The sequence below is a fragment of the Ranitomeya variabilis genome, chromosome 5 (assembly GCF_051348905.1).
Source record: "Ranitomeya variabilis isolate aRanVar5 chromosome 5, aRanVar5.hap1, whole genome shotgun sequence".
In the NCBI taxonomy this organism is placed as follows: Eukaryota; Metazoa; Chordata; class Amphibia; order Anura; family Dendrobatidae; genus Ranitomeya; species Ranitomeya variabilis.
Genome location: NC_135236.1, coordinates 601437698 through 601453562, shown reverse-complemented (window position 1 = coordinate 601453562; position 15865 = coordinate 601437698). Strand labels below are relative to the sequence as shown.

General features: G+C 43.0%; 1 protein-coding gene across 2 annotated transcripts in view; it reads left to right on the top strand.

The window, feature by feature from the left end:
• The window catches only part of CYSTM1 (cysteine rich transmembrane module containing 1), a 113797-nt gene that overhangs the window by 56059 nt on the left and 41873 nt on the right, over positions 1-15865 (top strand). For both annotated transcript variants that reach the window (XM_077266035.1, XM_077266036.1), the window contains exon 2: positions 13605-13851. In XM_077266035.1, coding sequence (XP_077122150.1) covers positions 13611-13851 — 241 coding nt within the window. In that variant the 5' untranslated portion in view covers positions 13605-13610. The remainder of the gene's footprint in view (positions 1-13604; positions 13852-15865) is intronic.

Below are 15865 nucleotides of genomic sequence, written 5' to 3'. Positions count from 1 at the left end.
GGATGTATGCGGACCATGCGCTGCGCACAGAAACGCTAATGTGAACCCAGCATTAGGGCTGGTATGTGTCAGTTTACCTTTTTTTTTGAAGTACGTTAAATAATTATTCCATACTAGATGGTTGCCCGATTCTAACGCATCGGGTATTCTAGAATATGTGTGTAGTTTATTTATGAAGTTTTCAGAATAATGCAATTTATACACAGGATTCAGCTGGCCGGCTGCAACCAATTAGCTAAGCGTGGTTCAAATTCCGTGCCAATTCGCGGGCAGACTTCGCCTGTCGCTGATTGTTCGCGCCCGAGCGTGACCAATCAGTGAAGCCAGGGCCGGCTGCAGGTTTTTGAGGGCCCCGGGCGAAAAAAAGTCTTTGGGCCCCCCTCTTTAACCCCTTCATGACCCAGCCTATTTTGACCTTAATGACCTGGCCGTTTTTTGCAATTCTGACCAGTGTCCCTTTATGGGGTAATAACTCAGGAACGCTTCAACGGATCCTAGCGGTTCTGAGATTGTTTTTTCGTGGCCTATTGGGCTTCATGTTAGTGGTAAATTTAGGTCGATAATTTCTGAATTTATTTGTGAAAAAAACGGAAATTTGGCGAAAATTTTGAAAATGTCGCAATTTTCACATTTTGAATTTTTATTCTGTTAAACCAGAAAGTTGTGACACAAAATAGTTAATAAATAACATTTCCCACATGTCTACTTTACATCAGCACAATTTTGGAAACAACATTTTTTTTTGCTAGGATGTTATAAGGGTTAAAATTTGACCAGTGATTTCTCATTTTTACAACAAAATTTACAAAACCATTTTTTTTTAGGGACCACCTCACATTTGAAGTCAGTTTGAGGGTTCTATATGGCTGAAAATACCCAAAAGTGACACCATTCTAAAAACTGCACCCCTCAAGGTGCTCAAAACCACATTCAATAAGTTTATTAACCCTTCAGGTGTTTCACAGCAGCAGAAACAGCAAGGAAGGAAAAAATGAACATTTTAACTTTTTAGTCACAAAAATGATCTTTTAGCAACATTTTTTTTTTATTTTCCCAAGGGTAAAAGGAGAAACTGGACCACGAACGTTGTTCGCCAATTTGTTGCTGATACCTCATATGTGGGGGTAAACCACTGTTTGGGCAAACGGCAGGGCTCGGAAGGGAAGGAGCGCCATTTGACTTTTTGAATGAAAAATTGGCTCCCATCTTTAGCGGACACCATGTCGCGTTTGGAGAGCCCCCATGTGCCTAAACATTGGAGCTCCCCTACAAGTGACCCCATTTTGGAAACTAGACCACCCAAGGAACTTATCTAGATGCATAGTGAGCACTTTAAACCCTCAGGTGCTTCACAAATGAATCCGTAAAAATTAAAAAGTACTTTTTTTTCACAAAAAAATGTTTAGCCTCAATTTTTTCATTTTCACATGGGCAACAGGATAAAATGGATCCTAAAATTTGTTGGTCAATTTCTCCTGAGTACACTGATACCTCATATGTGGGGGTAAACCACTGTTTGGGTGCACGGCAAGGCTCGGAAGGGAAGGCTCGCCATTTGACTTTTTGAATGGAAAATTAGCTCCAATTATTAGCGGAAACCATGTCACATTTGGAGAGCCCCTGTGTGCCTAAACATTGGAGCTCCCCCATAAGTGACCCCATTTTGGAAACTAGACCTCCTAAGGAACTAATCTAGATGTGTGGTGAGCACTTTGAACACCCAAGTGCTTCACAGAAGTTTATAACGCAGAGCCGTGAAAATAATAAATGTGTTTTCTTTCCTCCAAAATATTTTTTTAGCCCAGAATTTTTTAATTTTCCCAAGGGTAACAGGAGAAATTTGACCACAAGAGTTGTTGTCCAGTTTCTCCTGAGTACGCCGATACCCCATATGTGGGGGTAAACCACTGTTTGGGCACATGCTGGGGCTCGGAAGGGAAGTAGTGATGTTTTGGAATGCAGACTTTGATGGAATGGTCTGCGGGCATCATGTTACGTTTGCAGAGCCCCTGATGTGCCTAAACAGTAGAAACCCCCCACAAGTGACCCCATTTTGGAAACTAGACCCCCCCCCAAGGAACTTGTGTAGATGTGTGGTGAGCACTTTGAACCCCCAAGTGCTTCACAGAAGTTTAACGCAGAGCCTTGAAAATAAATAATTTTTCATTCCTCTAAAATTGTTTTAGCAAGCAATTTTTTAGTTTCGCAAGGGTAACAGGAGAAATTGGACCCCAATAATTGTTGCCCAGTTTGTCCCGAGTATGCTGGTACCCCATATGTGGGGGTAAACCACTGTTTGGGCGCACGTCGGGGCTCGGAAGGGAGGGAGCACCATTTGACTTTTTGAACGCAAGATTGGCTGGAATCAATGGTGGCGCCATGTTGCATTTGGAGACCCCTGATGTGCCTAAACAGTGGAAACCCCTCAATTCTAACTCCAACACTAACGCCAACACACCCCAAACCCTAATCCCAACTCTAGATATATCCCTAACCCCAACACACCCCTAACCACAACCCTAACCCAACACACCCCTAACCCTAATCCCAACCCTAACCCTAATCCCAACCCCAACACACCCCTAACCCTAACCACAAGCCTAATCTTAACCCTATTTCCAACCCTAGCCCTAATTCCAACCCTAACCCTAAGGCTATGTGCCCACATTGCGGATGCGTGTGAGATTTTTCCGCACCACTTTTGAGAAATCCGCAGGTAAAAGGCACTGCGTTTTACCTGCGCATTTACCGTGGATTTCCAGTGTTTTTTTTGTGCGGATTTCACCTGCGGATTCCTATTGATGAGCAGGTGTAAAACAGAATCCGCACAAAGAATTGACATGCTGCGGAAAATACAACACAGCGTTTCCGAGCTGTATTTTTCCGCACCATGGGCACAGCGGATTTGGTTTTCAGTAGGTTTACATGGTACTGTAAACCTGATGGAAAACTGCTATGAATCCGCAGCGGCCAATCCACTGCGGATCCACAGCCAAATCCGCACCATGTGTGCACATAGTCTAATCTAACCCTAACTCTAGTTCTAACCCTAATTCTAACCCTATCCCTAACCCTAACCCTAGTGAGGGAAGAAAAAAATGTTTTCTTTATTTTTATTATTGTCCCTACCTATGGGGGCGATAAAAGGGGGGTTCATTTACTATTTTTTTTTATTTTGATCACTGTGATAGGTTTTATCACACTGATCAAAATGTACCTGGAATGAATCTGCCGGCCGGCAGATTCGGCGGGCGCACTGCACATGCGCCCGCCATTTTGGAAGACTGCGGCGCCCATGAAGAAGACAGACTGACACCGCGAGGCTCGGTAAGTATGAGGGGGGGAGATCGGAGCACGGGGGGTGGATCGAAGCACGGGGGGAGCGGACAGGAGGACGGAGGGGAGCGGACCACAGTACGGGGCAGAAAGGAGGACTGGGGAGGCGATCGGTGGCGGTGGGGGGGCAGATTAGGTTTTCCAGCCATGGCCGATGATATTGCAGCATTGGCCATGGCTGGATTGTAATATTTCACCATTTTCATAGGTGAAATATTACAAATCGCTCTGATTGGCTGTTTCACTTTCAACAGCCAATCAGAGCGATCGTAGCCACGGGGGGGGTGAAGCCACCCCCCTGGGGTGAAGTACCACTCTCCCTGTCCCTGCAGATCTGGTGAAATTGGAGTTAACCCTTTCACCCGATCTGCAGGGACGCGATCATTCCATGATGCCACATAGGCGTCACAGGTCGGATTGGCACCGACTTTCATGACGCCTATGTGGCGTCAAAGGTCGGGAAGGGGTTAACACATCCCACGATTCATGATGCACAGATACAGCAGAGAATTATAGCACAGCCAAGTAGCGTATAACACAGCCCACGTAGTATATTGCACACACGTAATAATTATAGGGGATAACTCAGGAGACTCTTTGCGTGGAACAAGACAACTACAGGACACAGTTTTATAATTGGTAAAGTCTATATTATCACACGGTGATTCAAACAGGTGCAGAGAGAAACTCAAGTCCACAACACTTAGCAGTCTTCAGAGAAAAATGCAATCAAGCAGAAAGTCTATGAAGCACAGTTATTCTTGAGGATAGTTGACACGAATAAATCCTTGTCTTAGTCCAGGCACAGATAGATATGCTTATTAGGCAGTTCAAATCATATCTTAGCTCAACCAGGGAGACCTGGTTAATAGTCTCAGGTTATTGCAAAGCAGCAACAGCTTACATGACCAGCAAATGCAGATGGAAGTAAACACTAACAACTAGGGTTGAGCGACTTTTACTTTCTTAGGATCGAGTCGGGTTTCGTGAAACCCGACTTTCTCAAAAGTCGGATCATGTGAAATCGGCCAATTATTGTGAAAAGTTGGGGGGCCGACCGAAACACGAAACCCAATGCAAGTCAATGGGCTTGTTAATTGCTATATTTCTCAGACTGTGTAAATCGCTACATCCAAAACGGTAAGATGGCGTTTATACCCCCACCCCCTGTGACGCTGCAGAAAGCAAGACGAGACCTATGTCATCACGCTGCCCACACTCGTTCATTGGCTGAAAAAATGGCGGTTAAAGCGTTATACGAAACGCGACTTTGGCGCGAAGATCACTGACCGCATGGCCGATCCCACACTGGGATCGGCTCGGGTTTCACGAAACCCGACTTTGCCGAAAGTCAGCGACTTATGAAATTGACCGATCCGTTTAGCTCAACCCTACTAACAACAGATGGAGGATTACTGGAAACTTGTGTATGCAGCAGGAACTCAGAGCAGAGTAGCAGGATCACCACACAGGTTCACAGGAGCAGGTGTATAGCCAGGGAGTGATCAGAGGTCAGGAGCTGGATGCAAGGCAGAATACTCTAGCACAGACTGAAGGCTGGGGTGGAGTTTTATAGCAGGAAGACACAGTGCACATGAGACCAAAGACGCCATCTTGGAAAAGGGCAGTAATGCACAAAAGGTAAAAAATGTTCAGAGTCCTGACACACGTAGTATATGGCACAGACACGTAGTATATGGCACAGACACGTAGTATATGGCACTGTGGGCACCATATCCCTGTTAAAAATAAATAAATAAATAAAAAAAAAGTTGTATGCTCACCCTCCGTCGGCCCCCTGGATCCAGCCGAGGCCTTTACCGATACTCCTCGCGACGCTCCTGTCCCAAGAGTGCATTGCGGTCTCGCGAGATGATGACGTAGCGGTCTCGTGAGACCGCAATGCATGGACCGGTCACCAGAGTGTCGCGAGGAGCTGGAAAGGCCTCGGCTGGATCCGGGGGCCCGCGGATGGTGAGTATATGATGATTTATTTTTTTAAATTATTTTTAACATTAGATCTTTTTACTATTGATGCCGCATAGGCAGCATCAATAGTAAAAAGTTGGTCACACAGGGTTAATAGCGTTAACGAAGTGCGTTACACCGCGGCATAACGCGGTCCGTTAACGCTGCCATTAACCCTATATGAGCGCTGACTGGAGGGGAGTATGGAGTGGGCACTGACGGCAGAAGAGTAGGGAGCGGCCATTTCGCCGCCTGACTGTGCCCGTCGCTGATTGGCCGTTTTGCCGCGACCAATCAGCGACTTGGGATTTCCGTTACAGACAGAAAGACAAACAGAAAGATGGAAGTGACCCTTAGACAATTATATGGTAGATTTGAATTATCCATTATGAAAAAAAAAGTAAACTGAGTGGCAGACATTTGTTTTGTACATGGGAGTCTAAGTGTCCTATCCCACAGTATACTTATATACTGTCAGAAGTACATGTGGTGAAATCATCTTGATCTGTGTCTGAGCATTACTATGTAGCCAGTACTGTTGTATCAACATTAAAAACTTGTTACTCTCCTTTATTGTTGGCATAATATTGTGTGTACTGCCATGTAGCTCGGTTTAAAGGGAACTTGCCTGGTCCCCTTGTCACAAGAACCAGCATTTGCCTACATAGCTAAATCCCCTGCCTAACGGTCCCTTTATTACGGTATATTAAGCACAAACAGATATTTAGATCACAGTTAACGTACAAACCAGGGAAACAAATGCCTGAACCTGACCGGTCCCTATTTAGACTAGTAAAGTCAGTCTCTGACCTTGGTCTGTCCCTGCCTGATCACGGAGGTTGACACCCTAAGATAATGGAATGGCGCCCCTTTTCGACGGCAGCTTAGCCTGAATGTTCTTAGCAGCTCCTGTGCACCCGATCAGGAATGCCTCAGTGTTTGTTCAGGATTTGACGCAGGTGAAATCTGCACCAAATTTGCATCTGGGGGTCACAGATTCACCATTATTTAAATTAGTACACATGAGTAGTAAGCTGCGTTCCCACACATAATACGCATGTGGCTAGGAAGATAATGTGGTTTTATCGCATCTAATGAAAGTCTATGGGTAATTTACGCAGCAGAGACTGAGTGTCTCCGCTACATAAATTGACATGCTGCAATCTGGAAAGACGCGCCACATGTCTGTCTCCGCAGGTAAGCCGGATGCCTTGGTGCACGCATAGTGGGCATGGGATTTCACTATGCTGTAATATCTGGACGCTGCGGATGTAGACGGCGTCCAACCCGCAGAGTTTACTGACCGTGAGAACATACCCTCAAGGAATCTCACACAAAACTGCAACCAACACAAAACACAAACTACAGCCAAGTGAATGAATCTAACCTCAATCACCTGCCCCCTGGTTTGCCTAATGAATACCAGCACATACTGAATAAAAAAATTAAAAAAAAAAACTTCAGTAGGCAGGTGCGGTGCAACCTTGGAGGAGGAAATCTTTTATTTATTTTTTTCTTCAGCAAGATGGCAATAGCAGCTATCGGATCTTTTTACACACCGATAGTTGTTACTGCGCAGGCACGGTGGGCGCCATTTTGAAACTGACTTTTTTTTCCCTCTCTCAATTAAATAAGCAAAAGGGATTAAGTGCACAGTAAACATGCGATTATACCACTGTCACCTGCCTGCAGAAGCTTTTTTTTTTTAATTATTATTCAGTATATTGTGTGTTTTTTCTTCTTTTTTGCACATTGCACTATTGGCACTTCAAAGGAGGTAATCCCCTCACAATCAGTTGTGGAAGTATAGCACTAGTACATATATATGCGAAAACAACCCTTTTCCTCCCTCTCTTTTTTGTATACACATATTGAAATAGGGAAACACTACTATATATATATATATATATATATATATATATATATATATATATATATATATATATATATATATATATATATATATATATATATATATATACTGGGTCAGCTGCTACCATTGATTTATTTTTAACTTCTTAGATATATTTTATATTTTTTAGTCCTGTTGTGTGCACAATTGTTTGTATTATTCAGCCAATTATATATAATAAAGGCATTTTTATATCTACTTTCTGTTGGTGGTTCCTTTGGGTATCCATATATTGGTTGTGTTTTGCGTTCCTCTAGCCTGTGTGAGGCAGTGACTGGTGTTACATGTGAGGATCACTGTATGTTCCCCCCAGGATTTCCATAGAGGTGTATTGAGGCCATGAGAGTGCATTGCAGTCACCGCCGTAGCTGTGATTGCAATGCAGACTAAAGTGAGTATAGGTCTTGGACATGCTGCTTGTCCAAGGTAGATTTAGGGAAAACCTGGTCTGGGCATTTGTGTTGAAACAGACTACAAGACTGTAGTGGTGCAGTCCATTTCATTCCGGGCTGGGTTTTCCATGTGGCTGAATTGGAGGTAGACTGTCTTGTGTCCAAAGGTGGACTGGCTTGTTTGGTGACTGTAAACTGGAGGATATGGTTCCCGGCTGCAACCAGGAGTATATAGTGACACGGCGGTGCAGTCGCCCACGGTAACAGGCCATGAAGGTGGACTGTCTTGTTCCCAGCTGCAATCTGGAGGTGGACTGTTCTGTTTCCTGGCTGTGATCAGGAGGATATCATGTGCTGTGTTTTGTGAGTTGAACATTAAAGAGACGTTTTTGTTTTGAACTTTGCTGGGTCACTGCCTCATCATTGCATAGGGTGCTACCACCGCACTACAGATAGAGTTCCAGTTATGACAGGTGTAAACAGGCATTGTTCCAGAATTTCTGCTGTAGGTTGTTTTTTTGTTTTTTTTTTTAATGGTTTGTCCACAGTTGTTGCAAGAGGTTATGGCAAATGAACCAAAGTGATCTATTGTGTCAGCATCCCGTAAAATACATAATACTAGTTTTATTGTTTATTATTGTTGTTATTATTGTTGTTATTGTTATTATTAAGTTTGTTAAGTTTATTATTAGTTTAGTTTATTATTAGTTTGTTTATAATAATAATAATACTTTAATTTTTTAAATATTCTTACTTTGCTCCATTTTTTTTCACATCTGCCTAAAACTTATGCACATTACTGCATGTGTTGTCTAGACAAGATTATAAAAGATCTCTGGGGAACAATTTTTTTCTTTGTGTATTGAGTCCAGTTATGTACTAGTGCCACATGTGACTGTCAGAGTTGACCTGGGTATGCTAGGGCTGCTATGCTGAGCAGACAACTGGTAATCACGTGATTGTCTGCTTCTCCTCCTGCTGCAGTGCTGATGCTTCTGTTCAGTGCACAGTGCTCATTGAGCGCTATGAAGTTAGCAGAAGAGAAGACAGAAGTGGTAATCAACCGATTCTGTTTTCTCCCCAGGCTCTACAGCTGTGTCTGACCCAGGTGAATACTTGACCTGCTACACTGCAAGAGCCTTAAACCAGTACGGTAAATTTTGCAATGGTGCAGGGTTAAAGCCTAGGAGAAGTGCCATAAATTAACAATTCTTGGTCATTATTGGGTTGAAGAGGAAACTGTCAAGTGAAATATAGGTACCGTATATACTAGAGTATAAGCCGAGACCCCTAATTTTGCCACAAAAAAATGGGAAAACTTAATGACTGGAGTATAAGCCTAGGGTGGGAAATGCAGCAGCTACCGGTAATTGTCAAAAGTAAAAATAGATACCAATAAAAGTAAAATTGAGACAGTAGGTTGTGTTTTTTGAATATCCATATTGAATCAGAAGCCCCATATCATGTTCCATACAGTTCATGATGGGCCCCATAAGATGCTCCATATTAAAATATCCCCCATATAATGCTGCACAAATGCTGATTATGGCCCCATAAGATGCTCCATATAGACATTTGCCCCCATACAATGCTGCACAAATGCTGATTATGGCCCCATAAGATGCTCCATAGAGACATTTGCCCCATATGCTGTTGCTGCGATTAAAAAAAAAAAAAAAAGTCACATACTCATCTCTCGTCGCTCAGGCCCCCGACACTTGCTATAGTCCCCGTTCCCCGTTCCACCGCCAGGTGCCACTGCGTCTTCTGCACTGAAGTTAAGGCAGAGGACGGCGCGCACACTAATCGCGTCATCGCGCTCTCTGACCTGAGCATTACTGCAGAGGACGTGGAAGACGGAGCCGGGCGGTGGAACGTGGACAGGTGAATATCGCGCAATGCCCCTGTTATACTCACCTGCTCCTGGCGTGGTCCCTGCACGTCCCTCGTTCTCCGGGCACTGGCAGCTTCTTTCTGTGTTGAGCGGTCACATGGTACCGCTCATTAAAGTAATGAATATGCGGCTCCACCCCTATGGGAGGAGGTGAGTATGATTAGACAGCTGCCGCTCCCCCTCCCTGCCGACCCCTGGGAATGACTCGAGTATAAGCCGAGAGGGGCAATTTCAGCCTAAAAAAAATGGGCTGAAATTCTCGGCTTATACTCGAGTATATACGGTACTTGCATAAAGCCATAGTGCTATTGTACAGCTATATAACTTTCCAAATAATTGTTGGTGTCAAATAGAAGGTTTAAATGGAGTGAGTGTTACATTCTTTCTGCAGCTGCTTGGTTGTAGTCCTCTGAGCAGCAGCACCGCAACGAGCAATCACGCTGCTACACAGTGCAAGGGCTGTAATCGCACCAGTATTCTTAGGGTAAGTTCACACTAGGCGTTTTTTCAGCATTTTTTTTTTTCCTGCAGCAAAACCTGATCTCTTGACAAGAAAGAAGCTGCACAAAAAATTGAAGTTTTCCTTGTTTTTTTGCAGCATTTTTTGTGGGTTTTTTTTTTTTGCTGTGGGTTTGGCATGCTAGATTTCTTTTGTGCATGTTAATAAAGTTTAGCATTAAAAAAAAAATCCTATTCCAAAGAATGAGGTTTTGGCACAAAAAACTCTGCAAGAAATGATACCTGCGTTTTTGGTGTGTTTTTTTTCAGCGTTTTTTCACCACCTATTCAAGTCAATGGGCAAAAAACGCTAAAAAACCCTGAAAGTGACAACCTCTATCCAAAAAACCATGCACAGCATAAAATACATATTACAAAAAAAGTGTGTTAATTAGATTTCTGAAATCTCATAGGCTTTGTTGGTACTTTAAGACTATGTGCACAAGTCCGGAATTGCCGCGGAAATTTCCGCGGCAATTCTGGAACTCCCTGCCATGGGGAAAATGCATGCGGAAATTGGCATGCATTTTCCCGCTAAACACTAGAGTTTTACAAGCGTAATTAACTTGCAGAATGCTAGCATTTTCCAAGCGATCTGTAGCATCGCTTGCAAAACTGATTGACAGGTTGGTCACACTTGTCAAACATAGTGTTTGACAAGTGTGACCAACTTTTTACCATTGATGCTGCCCAGGTACGGACTGGGGCTGAAATTCAGCCCTGGCATTTGAAATCACACAGGCCCATGTTGTCCCCGTCCCCAAGAACCAGATGGGATATATCACTAATATTACCCTGGATGGAGGAAAGAAAGATTTACTACAAGACCAATATTTCAAATGATACCCGTGGCCTGCTGGGGTAAGTGTCGGAGTCAGTGACCTTGTGCTTTGGGTGTCCTGAGAACATCGATTCTGTTAACAATGTAGCAGACAAGGCAGCCCACAGCCAGACAGGCCCTTCTGGCATTTGCCAGAATTGTCCAATGGCCAGTCCGGCCCTGATGCTGCCTATGCAGCATCAATAGTAAAAAGATCTATTGTTCCAATAAATATATTTCTTTATCTAAATAAAAAAAACAAAGTACACATATTTAGTATCGCCGCATCCGTAACGACCTGGCCTATAAAACTGTCCCACTTGTTAGCCCCTTCAGTGAACAAAGTAAAAAAAGGCAAAAAACAACGCTTTATCATACCCCCGAACAAAATGTGGAATAACACGCGATCAAAAAGAGGGATATAAAAAAAACCATGGTACCGCTGAAAACGTAATCTTGTCCCGCAAAAAAACGAGCCGCCATACAGCGTCATCAGCGAAAAAATAAATAAGTTATACTCCTCAGAATAAAGCGATGCAAAAATAATTATAATAATAAGAATTATTTTTTATATAAAATAGTTTTTATCGTATAAAAGCGCCAAAACATAAAAAAATGATATAAGTGAGGTATCGCTGTAATCGTACTGACCCGAAAAATAAAACTGCTTTATCAATTTTACCAGACGTGGAACGGTATAAACACCACCCCCCCCCCCCCCCAAAAAAAAAAAAAAAAAGAAAAAAAAATTCATGAATTGCTGGTTTTCTGTCATTCTGCCTCACAAAAATCGGAGTAAAAAGCAATCAAAAAAGTCATGTGCCCGAATATGGTACCAGTAAAAACATCAACTCGTCCCGCAAAAAACAAAACCTCACATGTCTCTGTGGACCAAAATATGGAAAAATTATGGCTCTAAAAATATGGAGATACAAAAATTTTTTGCAATAAAAAGCTTCTTTTAGTGTGTGACAGCTGCCAATCATAAAAATCCGCTAAAAAGCACGCTTTAAATAGTAAATCAAACCCCCTTTCATCAAATCCCCTTTTCAGTTAGGGAAAAATAATAAAATTAAAAAAAGTATTTATTTCCATTTTCCCGTTAGGGTTAGGGATGGGGCTAAAGTTGGGGTTAGGGTTGGGGCTATAGTTAGGGTTGGGCTAAAGTTAGGGATAGGATTTGAATAACATTTACGGTTGGGATTAGGGTTAGGGGTGTGGTTAGGGTTATGGTTGGGATTTGGGTTAGGGGTGTTGTTGGGATTAGGGGTAGGGGCATGTTCGGGTTAGAAATGTGGTTAGGGTTATGGTTAGGGTTGGGATTAGGGTTAGGGGTGTGTTTGGGTTAGGGTTTCAGTTAGAATTGGGGGTTTCCACTGTTTAGGCACATCAGAGGCTCTCCAAACGCGACATGGCGTCCGATCTCAATTCCAGACAATTTTGCATTGAAAAGTCAAATGGCGCTCCTTCTCTTCCGAGCTCTGCCATGCGCCCAAACAGTGGTTTACCCCCACATATGGGGTATCCGCATACTCAGGACAAATTGCACAACTTTTGGGGTCCAATTTCTCCTGTTACCCTTGGTAAAATAAAACCAATTGGAGCTGAAGTAAATTTTTTGTGAAGAAATGTTAAATGTTAATTTTTTGTCAAACATTCCAAAAATTCCTGTGAAACACCTGAAGGGTTAATAAACTTCTTGAAAGTGGTTTTGAGCACTTTGAGGGGTGCAGTTTTTAGAATGTTGTCACACTTGAGTATTTTCTATCATATAGACCTCTCAAAGTGACTTCAAATGTGATGTGGTCCCTAAAGAAATAAAATGGTGGTGTAAAAATGAGAAGTTGATGGTCAACTTTTAACCCTTATAGCTCCCTAGAAAAAAAAAAATTGGGTTCCATATTTGTGCTGATGTAAAGTAGACATGTGGGAAATGTTACTTATTAAGTATTTTGTGTGATATATGTCTGTGATTTAAGGGCATAAAAATTGAAAGTTGTAATATTTTGAAATATTCAAAATTTTCGCCAAATTTTCAGTTTTTTTCACCAATAAACGCAGGTAATATCAAAGAAATTTTAGGACTATCATGAAGTACAGTATGTCATGAGAAAACAATGTCAGAATCATCAGGATCCGTTGAAGCGTTCCAGAGTTATAACCTCATAAAGGGACAGTGGTCAGAATTTTACAAATTGGCCCGGTCATTAACGTCCAAACCACCCTCTATAAGGATTTAGGAAAAGCATAGCAGATGCTGAATAAGGTGATATTTTTAGCTGCTATGTCACAAAACGGGTGACAGGTTCATTTTAAAGGGAATCTGTCAACAGGTTTTTGCTACCTCATCTGAGAGCAGCCAGATGCAGGCAAAGAGAAGCTGAATCCAATGAAAATTACTGGGTGCAGCCAGTATCAGAGATTTGATATTTAGCATGAAGCAGAGCTGAGGAAGCGAACCCCGCCGACCCCAGGCTCTGTATATACAATGTCTATAGACAGTGAGGTTCCTATCACAGGAGGTGACATGTAGAACCAGCAATGATAAGCTACCGGTGCTAAAACAATCATTGTAAGCAAACAAAACCACTAGCTTGATAAGAGGTATTGCTGAAATCTGTGTTTTAATTCCTACCTGATGCTGTCTTCAGATTACTTAACATAAACTTACCGACAGATTCGCTTTTAACCTTGGTTAGCACTTTGGAAAATGTTATCAATTATTTGAAAGTAGAATTCCATAAAAACGTTTTAAATTCTAATTTTCAATTTTATGGATTACAGTTCATCATGAATTATGAAAATCCTCCACCATACACAGGGGTTAATCAACCTGGACCTTATCCACCGTATGGACAACCACAAGGTGGCCCAGCTCCATATCCCGGTTACCCACCTGGTCCTGGAGGATATCAGCCAGGGCCTGTAGGATATCAGCCAGGACAGCCAGGTTATCAAGGATATCCTCAGCCTGGTTGGCAAAGTGGTCAGCCTCCAGCACCAGTGTATGTGGAAGCTCCGAAAAATACAGGTATGTAAGCAATGAATGCAACACCCAAATTGTATTTCTGCCAGTAAGCACAAACACACAATATACTGACTGTCGTCCTTTTTTAACTTGGCTCATAAATGTCACCTTGTGTGTACAGTATATACTTTTCTTTTCAAGAAAATTCTGCATTTTATTGGTGCTTCTCTTTCTAATATGAACTGTACTTTATGTGCCCATGTGACAGTTTATGCCCAAAATAAGTTTTTACCAAACAAGTTTTAAAAATAATAAATAATGGCCTAAACAAGTTAAACTATTGTGTCTTTAGAATACGATATATTATTTCAAGAGTTTATCCAGTACTTTAAATCCCATTCAGACTGGGCCCAGGACGGTGGTAAGAGTAAGTAAATCGATATTCACCTACCAGATCAGCATAGTTCCTACGTAACCTGCACTGTATGCCCCGCCAGTCTGCTGGCCTCTTCCACCTATGCACATCACACCACTGTAGCTATTCAGCGGACTGGAGCAGTTGCATCCTTCACATAACATTCAAGCCACAAGAAACAATTGCTGTTCCAACTTAGGCGGAATATAATGGCTGCTGCTGATCAACCGCCTCTGATTGGCTGTGGCTTCATCAGGAAATACCACCCAGAATATACAGGCATTACCTTATATGAGATTGCGCTCTTTTTTTAGCCGTTGCGCAGTGCATTCGGCTGTTGTGCATGCGCAGTATGTATTGCACAGAGGTTACAGTGAAGAGACTGTAATGCGCAGGCGCGAAACACTACGCCAACGCCAGGAAAAAAAGCAAGAGCTGGGGGAGAAACAGCGATTTCACTACGCCCATTTGACCAGACCTGCGTGATTGACAGCCGAAAACAGTGACTTTACTAGGGTATTTTGGCAGCAAAGGTGGGGAATCAGGGGATAATAAAGGCACTATTGTACAGCACAGCTCAGGCCCTATTGAACACTATTTTTACCTCATATTGAAAAACGGAGTGACAGATTCCCTTTAAGAGGCATATTTCTGAATTACTGGTGTCCAAAGAGTACACTACTCATTTGGCTGTAGCATTGATTGTTGCTTTAATCAGTCCACAATTCGGATTGCAGGACCTAAAGGTACCTTCACATTAAGCGACTTTGCAACGATAACGATAGCGATCCGTGACGTTGCAGCATCCTGGATAGCGATATCGTTGTGTTTGACACGCAGCAGCGATCTGGATCCTGCTGTGATATCGCTGGTCGTTGCTGAAAGTTCAGAACTTTATTTGGTCGTCATATCGGCGTGTATCGTTGTTTGACAGCAAAAGCAACGATGCCAGCAATGTTTTACAATGGTTACCAGGGTAAATATCGGGTTACTAAGCGCAGGGCCGCGCTTAGTAACCCGATATTTACCCTGTTTACCATTGTAAAAGTAAAAAAAACAAACAGTACATACTCACCTTCTGCTGTCTGCCACACGTCCCTCGCCGTCTGCTTCCCGCACTGACTGTGAGTGCCGGCCGTAAAGTAAAAGCAGAGCACAGCGGTGACATCACCGCTGTGCTCTGTACTGCCGGCGCTCACACAGTGCAGACACAGGATGCAGGAGGAGTGCAGGGAAGCGGATGCGGAATGTGAGTATGTGTTTTTTTTGTTTTTTTTACATTTACGCTGGTAACCAGGGTAAACATCGGGTTACTAAGCGTGGCCCTGCGCTTAGTAACCCGATGTTTACCCTGATTACCAGGGGACTTCGGCATCGTTGGTCGTTGGAGAGCCGTCTCTGTGACAGCTCTCCAGCGACCACACAGCGACTAAACAGCGACGCTGCAGCGATCGGCATCGTTGCCTGTATCGCTGCAGCGTCGCTTAGTGTGAAGGTACCTTAAGTGTGCAGGGATCCGAAATAGGCTCACTAATGCTCATATAGACAGTCAGGACCAGGCTAAAGATTCACATATAAATCAGACAGAAGTCATCTAATCCTTTCAGGATCGGCCAACCGTCTAATTTTTAAGGGGGTTTCCTGACTCTCCCAATAGATGAT